The sequence below is a fragment of the Pipistrellus hanaki genome (assembly GCF_964339955.1).
Source record: "Pipistrellus hanaki genome assembly, chromosome: 18".
NCBI lineage: Eukaryota > Metazoa > Chordata > Mammalia > Chiroptera > Vespertilionidae > Pipistrellus > Pipistrellus hanaki.
Window position 1 is genome coordinate 25,480,099 of NC_140520.1, and position 18,599 is coordinate 25,498,697.

Consider the following 18,599-nt stretch of genomic DNA (forward strand, 5'->3'; position numbering starts at 1 on the left):
CCATACAACCAATAATGTTCTTAGTATAAAGCATGCTGCCCATTGTGTCCAAAGGAACACTTTAGAAAGACTTTGACATTCTACATTAAGTACTTAGTTCTGAGTTTGGCCAGAGTAGAAACAAGTTCTCACGCCCCCTATTTCCAGTAACGTATTTGCCATCTTGTGACTTTTAAGAACATCTCTCTTTATTCTTCGAATCATGAGACATTAGCAATTGAATTGAATTTTTGGCTCACATTGTTCTGAGCCAAAGCTGCTGTTGTTTTTAAATGCTGAGGGCTAAAGTTAAGTCCTTGAGAAGAGGTCTTAGAGAGACATCTAGCCGGTTACTACAAGTGTAAAGGAAAGGAAATTCACAGGAGCCGGAAGTGTTGATGTGGGGCTTGTATAATGAAGAACTGCAATATAAGGGAACGTCCAGAATTGATCTTACAGCCGCAGCTTGTAAGGTCTTGTCCTCTGATTCCACACAGGTCCAAAAAGGAAAAGCACATGTTTTAACAAAATCAGACGGCACTGAGCTTGTAATGTATATTTTATTTTGCACAAGCTTGCATATATACTGCACATACATTCAGTTTAAGAGAAGATGGAAGGCACACAAGGCAATTGGACTACTGTATCCTTTAAGTGGTACAAAGAAAAAGGTAAAAGTTTGGAGAGTATACAAAAGCTTAAAACACACAAAGGAAACCCCCCCTCCCCCCAACAACTGTTTAGCTCCTGTTTTTAAAATTTAGTAGCTGCCAAACTAAATTTTTTACTTTTACTTTAAAATCAATTGTCTACTGCACCTTTTTTATTTTCTTTTTAATATGGACAGGGAGTCTCATTTTTTAAAAATCATATTAATATTACAGTACATCCTTGGTAATACAAAAATTGTACACCTTCATCAAATAAATTAGGATAAATTAAACCAATAAATTATGCAAAGTCTTCAGAACAACAGACAACAACAAAAATCCACAATTGAAATTGCCTCTAGCTAAAAAAAAATAATAATAATTGACTTTATCAGTTCAGTTATTGTACTATATTCAAATCAAAGGATCTTTTATTACAAAAAAAGAGCTTAATAATGCTATTTACAACATATTGCTAAATAATATAAAGGCAGTGTTTTGTCACGGTTTATACTATATACATATGAGAAATGGCTGGGACAGCATCGGGAAAGCCGCAACCTTTGATTCTTCCAGGTAGTGCTGAGACCAACCCCAAACACATGTGTTTCTCTAATTCTCATTTTGAAGTGGCAATATACAATTTTAAAGTACTTCCCCCCCTGCTGTGGAGGATCACAATATTTTAAAAATACAGAATGAATACTTTTTTCACCAAAGAAAGCCAGTCCGTTTCCCTTTTCTGCTCATGTTTGTGCATTTGGGGGAGGGTGTCAGATTTGAAAAGACTCAAAGACCAAATGCTTCCAGATTCTGTTATATTCTTAGAAGGATAATTATAAGAAGATGCAAAGGTTGAATGCCAGTTTTGTTCCCAGCTCTGACTAGGAGCATTTCAGCTTTAGTTTCAGGGATGGTGTACAACCAACAGGTCTACAGAAAACAAAGCTGTGTTTCCTTCCACATAACATTTAAGTGCAATACAGCCACTGCTTACTCCTACCCAACCAGTTACATTCTCTTAAGGGGAGCTTTTGGAAAACAGTGCTTCTTGTAATTTGCAAACATAGAGTTTGTACCAGAAGGAAACATTGTACTAGTCACACCAATGAATATTCTATAATATACATGGCAAAGGATTCGCTGTGTCCTCACATGTACACTGCTTCTTTCAGGGGAGTCTATAAATCGCTTTTTCTTTGATGAATTTGATAGTTCCTGGGGGTCATTCTCTTTTCAAAGCCCCCAAATGTTCAGCTTTATGACTTCATATTAGACTGCATGTGTGTGTGTATGTGTGTGTGTAGGGGGAGGGGTTACTTACTATATGTCTTCATGTACATAGAAAATAAATTTCATAAATTTACAGAAATGGCATCACCCTTGCCCTTGACATCTGATGAAAGAGACTGTTATCTTTTAAAAGTAGAGAGCAGGATTTTCAAGAATGCTTTCAACTGTCTATACAAGTCGTTGTAGTGTTCGTAATAAATTCAACAGATGTTGTGAGAATGTAGTTATTTATTAAAATCTCATGTCTTACGTAACAACAGCATGAGGTTAAATATTTACATTGCTTTATAAAAGTTCCCCTCTTGCTTTAGTGTTTTTGTTTTGCCTTTTTTTTTTTTATGTTTTGCTTTTAAAATTCTTAAAAATGATAGTCACCCACATCCGTAGCACATCAACAGAGATTCTCAAACATAAAACACTTTAATTAAATAATACTCGGAGGCACAAAGCAAACTTCAGGAAAATGTGGGTGAGCGTTTCCTTAAATAATTACTACATTCTACCAGCTTCCACATTGTTTTACCACTTAATGAGAAACATCCTCATCAAACAGCCAGAGATACAGTAAGAATTAAATGTTTTGTTGATGCAAATAGAACGTTCTTTTCACAAACCATAACAAATGTCTAAAATAGGTCCTTAAATCTAGATAGGAAAAGGTAAGCTTTCCACTTCACACGCATATATATTTATATATGTATATATGTATATTTTACATGTGTGCATATGTGTGCATGTATGTGTTCTTATGTTCACACATCTACACACACATATATAGCACATGGTATGAAATATTGCTTCTATACTACTTTTCATTAGGCTAAGAAAACACAAGATTTGCACCACAGTTACAAAAAATTGGCTTCTACAAGAATTTTCAAAACTCGAATGCTGCTCAAACAATTGAGGAAAAAATAATTTGCGGTATCAAACTGTTCTAAAAATTCTCTTCTTCAAAAACGTATTCTCCCGCTTTGTTTTAAAAAGACACAAAATATGCATAGCTATCAACGTTATGTCAAACAGCCAGGAAAAAAAATCTAGTGTTTATTGCAGCTGTAGTAATTGGAAATAAAGTAAAAAAGATGAAATCGAAAGCCACAGAAGGCACAAGAACAATTGTACTTATGGGGAAAAAACTGGTATTTTGAAGGATTTTTAAAAATCCCCCCGCTGGTGCATTTTAGGTCTAGGCACAGACTATAACCTCAAGTGTAAATGCAAAAATAATTTAGCAGAAAACAAGTGCTAATGTGGTATTTCAACATGGACTTCAGACTTTTGTTTTCTATGCAAACTGTCCCTCGTCCTTTGCTCTCCCACCATAGAAAGTTCACTTTCTCCCAAGTAACAAATTTTCACTTATGGAGAGTTGAGCTAGAGTTGAAAGATTGTGGTTTGAAAAATCAAAACTATTAAATAGGAGTTTTGACAGACAGGTTTTTGCCATTTTTCAATGCACTTGGAGGCACAAGATTCTACGATTGTAAAGGGGAGGAGGGAGGCGGAAATCACCTAAAAGTGTAGGAATCCAATTCTCTTTTCAAAACAATGAGGTGAGTTTATCCTCATGCTGCAATTTCTACTCCGAAATAATTTCTGTGCCTCAGTGAACTCTGAGCGGATATCGGTGTTGATAAGCGCATTGACATTTGGTTGTGAACATACCCTTTTGCTTGACTTGGCTAGTTCCATTAGAAAGGCGGGAGAGAATACTACAAAAAACCCAACTCTGGAATCAATACTGAACTTGCCCCAGCTCCAGAAGATTCTAGCAATCTGACTACATAGGTGAATACCCTGCGGTTTTGCCTTTTATCTTGCAAATGGCAATGCCTTATTGACATGAATTCCGTGGAACAGCCAAGAAGACCCAGCCCAGCGGTGTCTGACCTGAACACTGCAAGTGACGCTCTTTCACATGAAACAAGGCAAAAGAGCGTGACCGAGGGTTGACAATGCTTCCCTACTTTGTGCTGATTGGATTTGTTGTTGTTGGGTTTTGGTTTGCATTTTATTCCAAGGTAATGATCACCTGAACATTTTTTCCCCCTCCCCCAGAGCAAGCTGGGACAAGGACATATGGGAACTGATGGCTCTGGGTGCCTTGTGGAGGGAGAGCAAGCTGGGCGGAGTGCTCAGCTGTGGGTGGTGCTCCAGCCCATGTCCCCGCAGACTGTCCACCCTGGGAACGTGGCTCAGTCCCCTCCGTGGTGCAGGCCGACACAGGACTGGGCTGTTTCATTTAAAGTCAGCAGGTTTTAAGGCTCTGTGCTGACAGTAACTGCCTTCAGACATTCCTGTCCATCAGCAGAATTTATAAACGATGCTAAATTACAACGTTTGGGTCAGCTAGTTAGTCACATGGGTCAACCTGCATTCTCCAAAGTAAAATGCATTTTTATAAAAATGGAGGGTAAGTTGGTATTTATGTTCCGTATTATCTAAATACCAGGCTTGTTACTGTGTCATTGTTGGAGGTGTGTATCAAATGACCTAAGGGGACGGAAGGTTCTAAAAGAAAAACACACCAAAAAACACCAAAACCAAAAAGAATTACTGAATGAACAAGGAATTCTTACTGCATCTGCACACAGAACCCATCTAACAAAACAAGTGTGTGTGAATGCCACACAAATTCTTAAGAGCAAGTATGGAACATTGCATGCCTTTGAAAAACTGGGGGGGGATAAAGGGGGAGTGGAGGGAGAAAGAAGAAGAGAACCATGGAAGAAAGCATAAAATAGCAGCTAGCTTTCTTATGTGTGCTGAAATTGTGTCTCTGAGCCAACCCCCAAACTTTGCCATGCTCTCCACTCTTCTCACATTTTGGTCAATATTAGCTCCTTAATTAGAAGGGACTTTATTCATTGCTCTGAAATGCTATACCTAAAATGAAGACACACTTAATGACACTGTCACCACTTTGCCTATCCATCGGGGTAGTGCGGAATTGTACATGAAAACGGATAATTTTCATCTGGGATCCTCTCAGGAGGTGAAGAGAAAGTCATCTAACGGCTGTCAAGAAATTTCTCGTGTAGGCAAAAATGTTATGGTCACATTGGGATGTCCTTTATTCCTTACTATAGAAAGGTATTCAAAAAATAGTATTTTTTGGGGGTGGGGGAGTGTTAAATATTATACAGAAATAATAATTCTCTTAAGCATATGAACAAAGTTGAGCAAAGAATAAGTGTGAAACTTATGTGCTTTTTAATATATGAAGCAAGATAAATAGAAAGTATAAGTTATAAGGGCTTTTTCTTTATGAAGAATGATACAGACCCATTTACTCTGGAGAGGAACCTATGGTAAAATTTAGAGAGGATCACGGGTGAATTTCCAGTCTCATCTTAAGAGTCAGTTTGGTGCAAAACTGTTTGCCTCCTTAAGAAATGGGTACTAGTTTGGGGTGTTTGCCATTTCTCCTAGGAAAGACTTGACAGTAGTGATTATTTTTCTTTTCTAAGTTTGGCCTTTTGCAATACTTTTGAGAAGTCAGCTGCTCATCTGCCATTGGCTTTTGATTTGGTTTTTAAAAAACAAAAAACAAAAACATGTCATCAAAAGCTACTGAGTTCAAACCAAACAATAAATTGAAGTTCATGAAGTGGTTTCATTGAGTTTTCCGACCTTCTTAGCAGAAAAAACTAGAGACATACGCTGTAGAATTGCTGTGTCATGAGTTTCCCTCCGCCAACCGCCATTTACAATTAAGCATCAGCCAAGCAGAAGCACCGCTATCCAGGGCCCTTCCATGTTAATGTAGATTTACACGTGTCAACACTCCTCTTTTCCCTGAAAATTAACCCTACTTTAAGTCTCCCAAAGTTAAGGGCCTTGGGCAAAAGTAAATGGAAGGCAGAAGGAAAATAGCCATCCCCTTGCGGTGGAAAAACAAAAGAAAATGAGAGGAAGATGATGAAGAGGAATTACCAGCTGATTTCATAACCTATCCATGCCTCCCAGACACATACATATGAAATCAAAATCTAGACACATATAACTTGGACATCCAAAGGGGACTGCTACTATTCATACATTCGAAAAGAGTTGTTGAAACTTCTACTCATGAAGCAGCTCTTGTAGGCAGTTCGGGGATTTGAAAATCTCAGGGACTTCACTGTCCAGCTTGCAGATGACCTTGTATATGGCCTTCTTCCAGGAAGGATCAACATCTTTGCCTGCAATAATGGCATTGAAAAACTCCCGTAATGTGATCTGCGCAACTTCCAGGAATCTCTCCGGAACCTGCTGATACAAGGAGACAATGGCATTAATAAAGTTTTCAGTTTCAAGTCTCCAGTTCTTCAAAGGAAATGGAGCTAAGTTCTTTCTTTCAGAAGGGGGCTTACATGGCACCTGCATTTTCTAAAAATGGCCGGCCTCTCTTATGCAAAGGCGTTATATATAGTAGCATTGTAATGGGGGTTGACAGCTTTGTAGAGGTTTAGGAAGAGACTTGTGCCAAGGATGCATGCCGACCTGTTGAAAAGCTAGGATTCCATTGCGAATGTTAGGGTAGGACAAGGGGACACACGCTGTTGGGATTCCTCACTTCATTAAGTAGGTGTGTCCTAGAAGCAAGTCTCCTACCCATCTTTCAGAATGTGAATCGGGTTTCCTTTTGATTTCCATTATAAAAAACAAAATATGTTCTCATAAGTACAATAATAAATAATTGGCCTTGGATAGAAAATGAACCCAAGCTCTAGCCAGTTAGGCTCAGTGGATAGAGCATCAGCCTGAGGACTAAAGGGTCCCAGGTTCAATTCCAGCCAAGGCCACATGCCTGAGTTACAGGCTCAATCCCCAGTAGGAAATGTGCAGGAGGCAGCCGATCAATGATTCTCTCTCATCATTGATGTTTCTATCTCTGTCTCCCTCTCACTTCCTCTCTGAAATCAATAAATCAATATATATATATATATATATATATATATATATATATATATATATATACACACACACACACACACACACACACACACACACCAAGAAAACCAAAATCTCTGTTGCATGCCTATCTGCCTATGTCAGAGGATTGGTTCAAATGCTAACTTGTCCATTAAAATGCTAACTATCAAGTAATATACATACAAAAAGAAGTAAGATAATAACATTAATGCTGAGTCCCAAAATATAAAGTTTGTAATGAATCCTAAAAATTATACATCAGAAAATACTTTACCTTGAGATTAGAATTGTTCCATAAGAGACTAGTTCATGAAGGTGATAAAAATAATAAAAACTAACATTTTTGGAGTGCTCATTATGTGTCGAGCACCGTCTTATGAAATTAATGCGAATTATGTCAGTCAGTTCCCCAACATCTTTATGTGCTGTTATTATACCCATTTTATGGTGAGGAAACTGAGGCTCACTGAGATCAAGAGAATTGTTCCAAGTCATTATACTCCAAGGCAAACATTCTCCAAATATTCTTTGTAGAATCCCAAATTTTTAATCCTTTCTTTCACAGCAGTTAGTTTGTGTGTGTGTGTGTGTGTGTGTGTGTGTGTGTGTGTGTATATATATATATATATATATATATATATATATATATATATGTAGTGTGTGAGTGTATGTGTCCTGTGTGAGCTTAAGTATTTTTTTTTAATAGTCTGACTAGTCTGTCTAGGGAAAGGAGTTGCTATTGATGCACTTAGTATTCTAAAGCATGGCCTATCTCTCCCTACACCAAGATAATGGATTCACAGAATCTTCCCAGGAACTCATAATTTTCCAAGTATACACTGACACTCAGTCGATCTCTGTTAGTGGGGCCCTTCTGCATTCCTAATGTTTTATTTTTACAGTTAAGAGCAAACGTATGAGGGAGTCAATGCCCTGTGGTTGTACATGTAGACAGATCTGTCTACACAAGTAAGAGGTGAAAGATTTTCATCTCAGTTCAGACTTGCCACTTAACAAAGGAAAGGGACGTATGCCCTGTTGAACATATTTGATCCTTTTCTCTCCATCTTTCCCAATTTGGGCAGTGGACATTTCTGTAATTGATAGGAACTATTAAAGAAAACTAGTAGGATAACCATTTTTAAACATTTAAAATTGGACAAAGAAGTTCAATGCCTCCAATGGTATGTCACTTGTCCTTTGACAGAAACTTAATACTTTCCCAGAGGGTGGAAATAGGGCCCCAGCTAGGGCTGATCTACAAAAAGTGAGAATTTTGAGTAGCTCCTTCCAAAGACACACACACTGGCCAATATCTCTCAGACAGTTCCCAACGCTTCCTGGAAAACAATTAAGACACAACCTTGTCCCCCATCAATCGGCAAACCCCATCCACCCCAATGGCCATTCCCTGGTGAGAAGTCATCTGGATTTTCTACAGAACTTTGGTATTTTCCCCTCAAATCTCCTGCATATACTAGTACGTGAGTATTGGTGGGACGGGAGGGGCCAAGAGGAGAGATTACACTCCCACTCACCTTATACTAAGTAAAAAGTCATTAAGCAGTTTTGCAGAGTACTCTCCCTTCTTCCCCCAAAGATAATCCTTCCCATTTGATCAGATGGGCATTACTGAGAGAGGGAATCTGGCTGGAGGACAGTTAGGCAGCGCAGCTATCCACTCTAACTACTTGGTTTGGGAGCTGTTAGCCAAATGCTGCAGAAACATAATCATAGGCATTTATTAAAATAAACATTTCAAGAAGTGTGGTTTTACTGGCCATTGGCAACAGAGCCGTGACGAAGATCTATGTTCCTTGAACACAAGGGATTGCACATGCATGGTCTGCAGAGAGCTGTGATTGGAGAAGGTTTAGCAGCTGCTCCAGGGGAGGGCAGAGAAGGCTGGAAGCCCCGCCCACTCCCAGAACTCCACAGGGGGCCTGGGGAGCCAGGGCCAAGGGGTCAGGGGCACTGTTTAAGAGGAAGGAGATATATTTACAATAGCCTCAGCACTGGAGGAGTGAGGGAGGAGTAGTTCTAAGGTTTGCCTAAGAACAAATCAAAGTAACTTCTTTGGGTGGGTGGCGGGGGGCGGGTGGGGGGTGGGGGGGTGCCTTCACCTTACTGTTCTTATCATTTGCCATGCTTGTTGATGGTTTTCAGGGTTTTTATCCTATGGTAAACACACACACACACACACACACACACACACACACACACACACACACATATATATATATATATATATATATATATATATATATATATATATATATATATATATATTTTGGTAGTATTCCTGGGCTGTCCTTTAACACCTTTTGTGTCTGTCCTGATGTTACTTAACTTTTTGCCTACTTATATCTAGTTGTAATGAATTTATCATAAGATGTCTTTAGAAAAAAGAGCCATGGTTTCTGTTCCGCACATCCCCCACAATGCTTAGCAGTGCTCTTTTGAAAAGTCTTTGATAAATAGTTCATAATGGGATCTTGCCTTCTGCTTTACCCCATATTGCTTTAGCATCACACTTAACTTTCCCACTCAATACTTAAGGAACTTGTAAAATAAGATAGAACTTAAAGAGTTGGAACAGATCTCAGAAATCATCATTTCTCAGATGAAGAAACTGTGAGCCGAAGAAATTATGCAATTAGGGGATTCTTGCAAAATAAGTTGTGCAGGTTTCTTTCCATTAAACCATGTTGGTTCCTTTTTAATGCATTTTTGTTATTGCTACTTATTTGAGGCATCAAAACCTTGACAAACTGTGGAGCTATGATTGAGAAAACCCACGGAAGAGTTGGTAACTTAAAATAAATGGGAATGGTACCAAAGACCCCAGGAGGGAGCTTCAGTTTGGGGTTTCTGTTTGGGAAGGGATGAAATGGTTTGCTAGTTTAGTGTCTGCTTTGAGACAATACTCATACAATGAATTGGGCTAGATGACATAAAGTGATAATGAGAACTGTTAATACTAGAGCAATTAGTCTTTTTTTTTTTTTTTGGTCGCTCCAGAGAGGTAAACTGATGGGTAGCAACTGATCTTCCAAAAGAGTGGGAGGGAATTTCACCTACAGGTAGGAATATCACCCATTAATAAAAGAGACCCTTCCCTCTCCAATAGAAAATTCTCCCAATTCCATTTAACAGAGTAAGTTGGGCAGGGGGTTACTTTCTGATGTTTTTGGGGGTACCTGAGAATTCAGAGAACGATATTGTCCGTATTTTTCTGTACCTCTTCACACCTAATGGATTTCCAATCGCTAATAAACATCTGCAGAAAATCCCTTAGTGACAAGTAATCCCTTATCTAGGTTTCTTTTAATAGAACCCAACAATGTGCAGAATGAACCCTAGAGTATCTCCTCAGCATCAGGTGGCAACAGTCAATCAAGCCCCAGGAATGCAAGACAATGCAGGCTGCTGGGAGGGGGGAGGGAGGGCCATGCCTTTGGACATGCCACAGGGGAAAAACAAAAGGCTTCCAAAGTCTCTGGCTGGGACTCGGAGGCTATTGTGGGAGCTGCTGAGATGAGTGTTCTTCAGGAGAGGAGAGTGGAAACTTTGCTCTGATAAAAGGCATCCCAATATAGGAGCCTCACCCCACATGGTCCTGCTTTCTCCTTGCCTTGATATTCGGAGGAGAATAATTTCACCGTGAGGTACTTGAAGGCACTCAAAAATGTGAAGGGGCTGGCTAGCAGCATCCACCAATTCCATCACAATTGTTTGTACTTGAGTCTCCTCACAGCAAAAGAGGGCCCCGTGGTCTTTGATGAAATGGGGAAAATGGGAAGATGTTTTCAAGTCTTCTCAGTCAGTGGCAGGGTTATGTGCATGGGCGCGCGCACACACACACACACACACACTACACACACACACACACACACACACAGGTGTACATGTACACACGGTGTGTTGGGTGGGTGGTTTTTTTGCACCTCTTCTGTTTCTTTTCTTTCTTTTTTTTTTTTTTTTATCAGAATGAGTGGCAAAGACACATTTCCCCCCTGTCTTCCTCCTCCTCTTCCCAGTTGCTTTACCTTCAAGGATGATTTGTTTTATTAAACTGACTGTCCCCAGCCTCTGCAGTACATAATAAAAGCCTGACATAGCAGGCTGCCTGCCTTCTGTGTCCTGCAGACACTCATCATAAGTGTCAGGACATACCAAGGTTAGCGGTCACTGAAAGTGTGCTCGCTGGCCCAAACCTTGCCAGACGCTCTTGGCAGCTGAATGAATGTCACAGAGAATAGAAGGGGGATTAGAAAGGTTAAAAAGAAGACAGCCTCTCCTATTTTCTGGACAGGGAAGCTGATTTTTCACACCTTTGAAACATCCACCAGTTCATCCATCGGCCCCTTGCGGGGGACCTAAACCTTGCCCCTTCACCACTCCCCATAGGCACCTGTCCCTCCTCAGTCCTTTAAAAAAACGGTCCACTGGCCCCATTTCATCAGTAAAATGATCTTTGCTGAAATGGACAGAAAACAAACCAGGCATAGAAAGACCTTTCTCCCCAGCCCGATGGCTCCAAGAGCTTGTCTAGCTTATCAATACATGGCCATCGAATCAAAGGAGATCATCTTTTCAAGTTCATCTTTTAAACTATTGTTTTTCTCTCCAACTTACCTGACTGGGCAAATGGGAAAGGAAACCTCTGTATGGGCGGGAGCGGCTAACTGATGGGGAAGTAAAATGCTGGCCAGTATCGGGGTGAATTAGTTTGTGTGTGGATTTTCTTTCTTCCTCCTCCTCCATTTTTTTTTTTTTAATACTATAAAAGGGCAATAAAATGCTGACTGTCAGAAGACAATGTCAAGGAGAAAAGGGTACTGGTATTTTGGATACTCTTCACTGCTCGCCTTGGAGAGAGAGTTATTCTTGTCACAAACCCTTTTGTCTGCATCTGCTGACTGCTTGCCTGTAGCCAGCAGCATACTTTAACTGTTTTGTCACCTCCTAACATCACATGCATCAGCTGTTGGGCTTTTGTTACGGGTATTGTAGAACTAATCCGCTGTGGCTGTTCTACTGTGCAGTAAATAAAACAGAAACGGGCTTCTCAGACAATTCTGCATGAATATTTCAGACGGCTCTACAACTCCGATTCACAAAACCAAATAAATAAATAACTCCCCGCCGCGCCCACCCCCTCCCCCCAGCCTGGACCCACACACAGAAACAAAACCCCTCCAACCAGACCCAGATGCCTCCAAGTCCCCCCGGCATTGAAGGCCCTGTCTTGAGCCTTCAAGCGATTGTTTCAGGGAAGTTGAAAGAACAGTGCTCTGGAAACTTCCACACCCCGCCATTCATGTGCATCCTGAGCATTAAACACAGCTAATGCTGAACATGGGGTAAACGGCTGTGAAAATCTGGGAGCCCCTTTTCCCCTTGGGCTTTCAGGGGGGCTGGGTTGGGGGGGAGCCTGATGCCATCAGAAATCTATAGTTGGGAGTTCCTCGTCAGACTGCCTTTATTGTTTCCATGGGCATTTTCTTCCCTTCCGATCACCTGCCAGGGGTCAGAGGAAGATGCTCGTGCCCCCAGTACACCCCCAGAGGCTTTCCAGGTGTCTCCCCTGTGCAGGAGCACGAAAGGAGAAGGACACCCCGGGGCTGGGCTTTTCAAAGGGAGTTCACACCAGGAACCCTCAGACTGCATACATAATGCAGTGATCACACCCACCCAAGGAGGCATTTTGCTGGGTGACTTCTAAGCGTCCTTGGAGAAGTTAAAAGAGAGAAGGGGCACGTGCCCAGGGATGCGTGCGCACACCCACGTGAGGATCCTTCCAGGGGAGACAAAGTTGAAGTGCTTCCCCGAGCATTCATTCACCCTGGTGCGCACATGATTCCGCTAAGCAAACGCTCCCATCCCTGCTGTTTGTTAAGTCAATATTGATCAAGGAGAGACACATCTCCTGCAGGAGGGGGGGAGGGGGGAAGGTGTCACGCCAAGCTGGGACCTTACCGCAGACAGAGTGAACGTACATGGATAAACTCAGATGGGCTAGTAAGTCCTCACCGAGATCATCAGGTGAAAAGGAAAGAGCAGATGCGTTATGGCCGCTCCCCTCCACCGTCTCGCTCTCCCTGATTCCCCCTGCCAGAGGCAGAGGAGAGAACGCACGGAGCTATGAACTATGGGTACAGGATGCTGCTCCTCAGGGTCTCCCTCCGCAGCCGTGCGTGCATATACCCTGAGTGTGCAGCCGGGGACCCACGGGCCCCTTTTCCGAAGGGGAGAGATGGTACAGGATGCTATCAGAGACCAATCGGGGGATTGTGTCCCAAGGCCCGCTCATTATGGGGAAAGCAAGCATGACTGTGCTCTGGGAAGCAGAAACTACGCTCTGAGCCTAAGGCAGTGGTTTGCACCTTTAAAAAAGAGCCCGACTCCTGGGAGGCATCCCGCTGTGATTAATAACTGTGCGCAGAGCAGCGTTCTGAGAGGTGCTCTGAGGAGGTTCGCTTGGCTGGTTTTATTGGCCCGGCCAACAAGTTGAGAAAAGTTGCTCTGTGTTCCCAGAGTTTTATTTCGGTCATCTCGCACGATTGTGACTTGAAGCCCTGTCAAGAGCTGAATGAGCATGGTGCTTCCCAGGGAAGGCCAGCTTTAAAACCATCTCTGGAGATTAGGTTTTGTGTCTGAAACACGGAGCACCGCGGGCCAAGAGCGAGGTGTGATATTTAGGGCGTCCATCCAAGGGCGACACAGCGCTTGTATCTTATGAGGACGCTCGCACGTACTTCGGGAAGGGCTGGCATTGTCCGCAGACGCCCCCAACCACTGAGGTTCAGACTAAAGTCTCTTCCATCCTGATGCTTAGGCCGTATTCAGGTGTCGGGGGACCTTACGGGGTCAGGCTAATGTGATGCCCATGCCGTTTTAGGCCTCTGAGGGGACTCGCTTCCTAGTTCCGTGTTTGCTCCTTAACTATGTGAGGAGCAAAATGCTTTCAGGAAGTCGCTCGAGTTCAAGGCTATCCTTAAAAGCAAAACAAAACAAAACAGAACAACAACAAAAAAGAACCATCAAAAAAAAAAAAAAAAAAGCCACGTTTCTTCCGTCTAAGCAAAGGAACACATGGCAATAACAGTCTGTATCATTGTTTTTATAAACCTTCAAAAGAACAATGTTCTGTTGAGCGAAATTCAGTAGCATTCTGTAAACATTAATTTAAGGAAATCAATAGACCCAGTGAGCTAAAGCCATATTGCAAGATAAACTGGCCAGAGTGCCACTTTATCAAATAGATTTTCGTTTTCTCAGCTAGATAAAGACAGTTTCAAAACGGCGCAAACGTGTTGCAACCAAGGTTTGAGAAGTATGTGGCCTTCAAACAGGCTGCTTGTTCCTGCTACAAAGCTGGATAAACAGACTTTAAAAATGATAAGATGGCTCGGCATTGATTCGGCTCTCCATTTTTACAGATGGATTTCTTGGTTGCCTCACAGGAAAAGAACAAAACAAAACAAAACACAAAAACACAAAAAAACCATGCATACAGAATAGCAAACCAGACGTGGGAGAAGGAAGGGGTTAAATTGTCTTGAGAAAGGGAGCTCTGGGGGCCTTTGGTGGATGCCCGACTTTAAAAAAAAGAAAGGAAGAAAGAAATCTTTATTCATGCTGACCTGATGGGCAACGGGCCTTCTTGCCAAAATCCAAAAGCCAAACTCTCTCGTGGGTTGGGGATCAGAGGTTTCAGCTGGTGGAAGCTGCTCCCGGTCTGTGCGGGCCATGCAATGTCATGTTAATGTGCGAGGGGTGGGGGCGGGGAAGTCAGCCCCTGGAAAGGCTGGGGAAGGACGCCAGGGAGCCCCACACAACAGCCCCCACGTTCCCCCCACCAGACTGAAAGGGCTGCTGGGATAATTAGAAGAAGTGGCAAAAGGAAAGCAGGTCTCTCCTTCTGCCCCCACACTGCAGGGACCTACAGGCACATGTATGTTCCCAAGTTAGGCCACCTGACACCCCCCCCATACCCCTCCCCTGCCCTCATTAATGCCGGCAGAGTAGCAACCAGACAGGGCCCACTGGAGGGAAAACAGTAAAAAAAGAATGAACAGTCGCATGGAAACTGCAAGGAGGAGGGAGGGTAAGGGTCTACCTTGAGTGGACAGTGGGACTCCATGTGAGAGGACCACAGGAAGTGGACTCTGGCCTGTGTGTGGGCCGTGGAGGCCGCGCCTGGCCATCCCCACTTGTGCCCTGAGTGCTTTCTTTGTTTCCTCACCTGAATTTGCATCTTTGTCTTTAGGAGTGGCTATTTTAAAAATACAGAATCTGCACAGAGATTTGTACACCTTTAAAAAAAAAAAAACACCTGTTGATAACACGTCTCGACAAAAACACCATAGATTACCAACCATGTGCTAGAGTTGAGCACTTTGACTAATGGTGACTTGCGGGGAATGTAAAAGAATGTCTTATCATCTTCTGCTCTACCTGTTAATAATTTGTGTGTATTCATTTTACACTATGTAAACATTCCCCTGGCGGCTCTGCGTATAGACACCTCTCCGTGGCCCCATGGAGAAGGAACTGGCATGCGGGGAACAGAAAGACAATTGTTATAATAAAGTCTGTGAGGCCGTCCAGAGTATTATGTGGGGCTGAGCGCTGGTCAGTGGATATGCTTAACGCGGCTAGTTCATTTGCTCATGCCTGGAAGTCTTGGGGTTATATATGTCAGGAAACTCAATGATTACCCTGTTGTTTGTTGTCATGGAGGAAGTTTTCCGTCTTTCTCAAATTCTGCGCGTGTTTGAAAGAGTGACTCCGAGTTTAAACAACAGTAAAACAGACAAAATAAAACCAAAATCAGAGGGAAAGCATCAAACACTAAAATGGAATACTTTCTCCCATCTTTTTACTCCTGGGATACTACAAAGACACTTTTCGATCTTGAAAACAATTGGAAACTCCCTGCTGGGGTTACATGTCTAGAGGGGCTGTTCAGGTTAAAGCAGGACCCAGACTATTCAATCGAAGAATCATAGCTTTGGAACTTCAGAAGCAGAAAGGATCTCAGAGGGCACATGCTCTACTCGAGAGAAATAGCCTCAGCCAGGGGTCAGCAGGCTTTTCCTTTCTTTTTAAAGTAATTTTTTTATTGATTTCAGAGAGGAAGGGAGAGGAGAGAGAGAGAGACAGGGGGAGGGGGGGAGAGACAGAGAGAAACATCAATGATAAGGGAGAATCATTGATCAGCAGCCTCCTGCACGCTCCACATTGGGGGTTGAGCCCACAACCCAGGCCTGTGCCCTGACCTCGAATCAAACCGTGGCCTCCTGGTTCATAGGTAGGCGCTCAAACACTGAGCCATGTGAGCCAGGCCAGCAGGCTTTTCCCACAAAGACCTAGATAGTCAATGCATAGGTTTTGTGGTCACATTCAATCTCTGTTGCATGTTCTTCTTTTTTCACAACCCTTTAAAAATGTAAAAACTCTTCTTATCTCAGGGGTCATAAAAAGCAGACAGAGAAGCCCACCTGGCCTGTAGACTGTAGTGTGTCCAACCCGCTCTTAGCTAAACTTGGGGGCTGACAGCTTTTCTGAAGGCCCGAGGTTCTGTCACTCTTCACTCAGCCTGCGGGCCTCCCTGGGTCAGCACACTGGTGGTTCCTGCAGGATAGCTGGATCGCCTCCCCTGAATTCAACCTGCAGTGTCACACCAACCATCCCTCCGGTGCATCTGAGGCTTGCCCAGGGCTATGGAATAGAGTTCATGGACTGCCCACAGAGATGGGCAAGAACCCAGAAGTCTTCGGTCTCGCCCTGCTTTGAGTGGGAGATTTTCATGGGGCGCTTTCCTGCCAGTAAATACTTAAATGGACTCAGTGGAGGAAGCTGTCCCTCCTTTACCGCACATCTAACGAGTCAGCTCGGATGGAGAAAGAAGCCATACGCCAGTCACTCTGTAGTGTTCACTAGCTTCCCTGCAAACGAGCCCCTTGAAAGGTGTGCCATTGGTGTGTCAGTTTGACAGGCTGGTAGAGTCTGACGGTTCGCTTTTGCTGCAGTTCCCGGGTAAGGCGTTACAATGAACGGGGCCAAGCATGGTGCCGTTCTCGGATGGGAAATTATCCAAAAACAACTCGGCATAAATCTCCCGCGTTGCACGAAGGGAAACTGGGGCACCCATAATCCGGGTACTCCTGGCCGCTGGAGAATGCATTACCTGATTGTTTTCGGCGGGAGATTTACCTTCCTAATTAGGCTTTGCCTGGACTAACATCAAAACGCATCTGCACGGATGGGGTGCTGTGAGTGTGGGGCCTCGGGAGGAACTGTTAGGAATCAGGGTCAGGCAGGCCCATGAGAACAGCATTGCTCAGAGTGAGCAGCAAAGGTACCGTGAGATGCAGCTGACAGCCAGTCTGCTTCGGAGGTCCTGGGAGACACTGCCTCTCTGCTGACAGCAGCTCCTGAGTCCACATAGTCCTGGGCTGCGCTGGGAAAGGACTGGGATTGATGACCTCAGTCCTATCATTTGGTTTTGACCGAAAGATCTTGGTTCTGTCAGAAAAATTCCATTCTGTCTTTCTAGAGAATTCTATTGGGTCTCCCCTCTAAGTGACTCTTTGCAAAAAAGTAAGGGTGAGCTGTATTTCAAAAGCAACCTAAGAGCTTACGAAGAACTTTGAAATTGCTTTTTCAAGAAAGATAAGTAGTTTGGGGAGGCTGAGAAACAGGTTCCAGAAAGGCCCTGGGAGCCTTTGGAAGCCCCCTGCCGATGCCTAATGGGCCTTGAGGTGCTGCCTGGGGGGGAGTCTCGGGATGCTGTCAGACCTAGGACTGGCCCTGCTGAGAGCCATGCCAGGAGTCGTGCAGGTCTCATAAAACGATAAATCTCTGAAAATGGTCTTTGTATGAAAGGAAGTGGAGTGGCCTTGAAACCATAGCCTTTCATCCCCTTCCTCCTTCTGCTTCTGGCAATTTCTCTGCTGTTACCCCTCTCAACGCCCCTCCCTCCCCCCCCCCCCCCCCCATACACACACACACTTGTTCTCAGTGAATCTATTACCTTTTACTAAAAGCCACTTTTAGTACCAGATTTTAATTAAAAATGTTAAAGTAGTCTGTTCAAAACAGAGGCTGGGTACAATGACCACAAGAAAGATGAAAAATACGTATCTGAGTGACTTGTGAGGATTTCATACCTACCCACCACACTCATACACACCCACAAAACCCCAGGGGAAGAAAACTTTTACGACTTCCGTTACTATCATTTGGGGAATACTGAAAGGAAAGAATGGTTTGCTTTTGTAAAAGTTACTAACCAAGCCTAATTGTGAAGGTAGTTATAGAACAACTAATTCTGTCTTGAAATAGGGGAGATGTAGCATATTATTCAGAGGTTAGTAATATACTACGGATGCTGATTGGCTGAGTTGGGGTGGAGCACCAGCAGAATGCTTATGGGGACGGGTGTGTAGGCCTCCCCATTAGTTCGGGTCTGTACCATCTTCTAGGAAACCCACAGTCATGAGGGCTTCACAGATGAACTCCTTACGGTGTGGCTGCCCTAGCCAACGCAGATAAAGTGAGCAGCGAGTATAAAGATTAGTGCTAATTCAGTCAATAAATTGTTTATGAATTTGGAAGATTAGTCTCTCTAATCCCAGCGAGGGAGTTGCCACATCTCCGAAGGTACTGGTGAGAGATCTGCAAAGCGGGCCTTGAGGGAACACCAACGAGGGCACCCTGGAGACCGTTACTGAGGTAATTGAGCCA

General features: G+C 43.2%; 1 protein-coding gene across 1 annotated transcript in view; it reads right to left on the minus strand.

Moving 5' to 3' along the window:
* Positions 1 to 525: 525 nt before the first annotated feature.
* Positions 526 to 18,599, minus strand: part of PROX1 (prospero homeobox 1) — a 54,552-nt gene continuing 36,478 nt past the window's right edge. Inside the window, exon 5 of the mRNA XM_084865578.1 lies at positions 526 to 6,176. Coding sequence (XP_084721704.1) covers positions 5,991 to 6,176 — 186 coding nt within the window. The 3' untranslated portion in view covers positions 526 to 5,990. The remainder of the gene's footprint in view (positions 6,177 to 18,599) is intronic.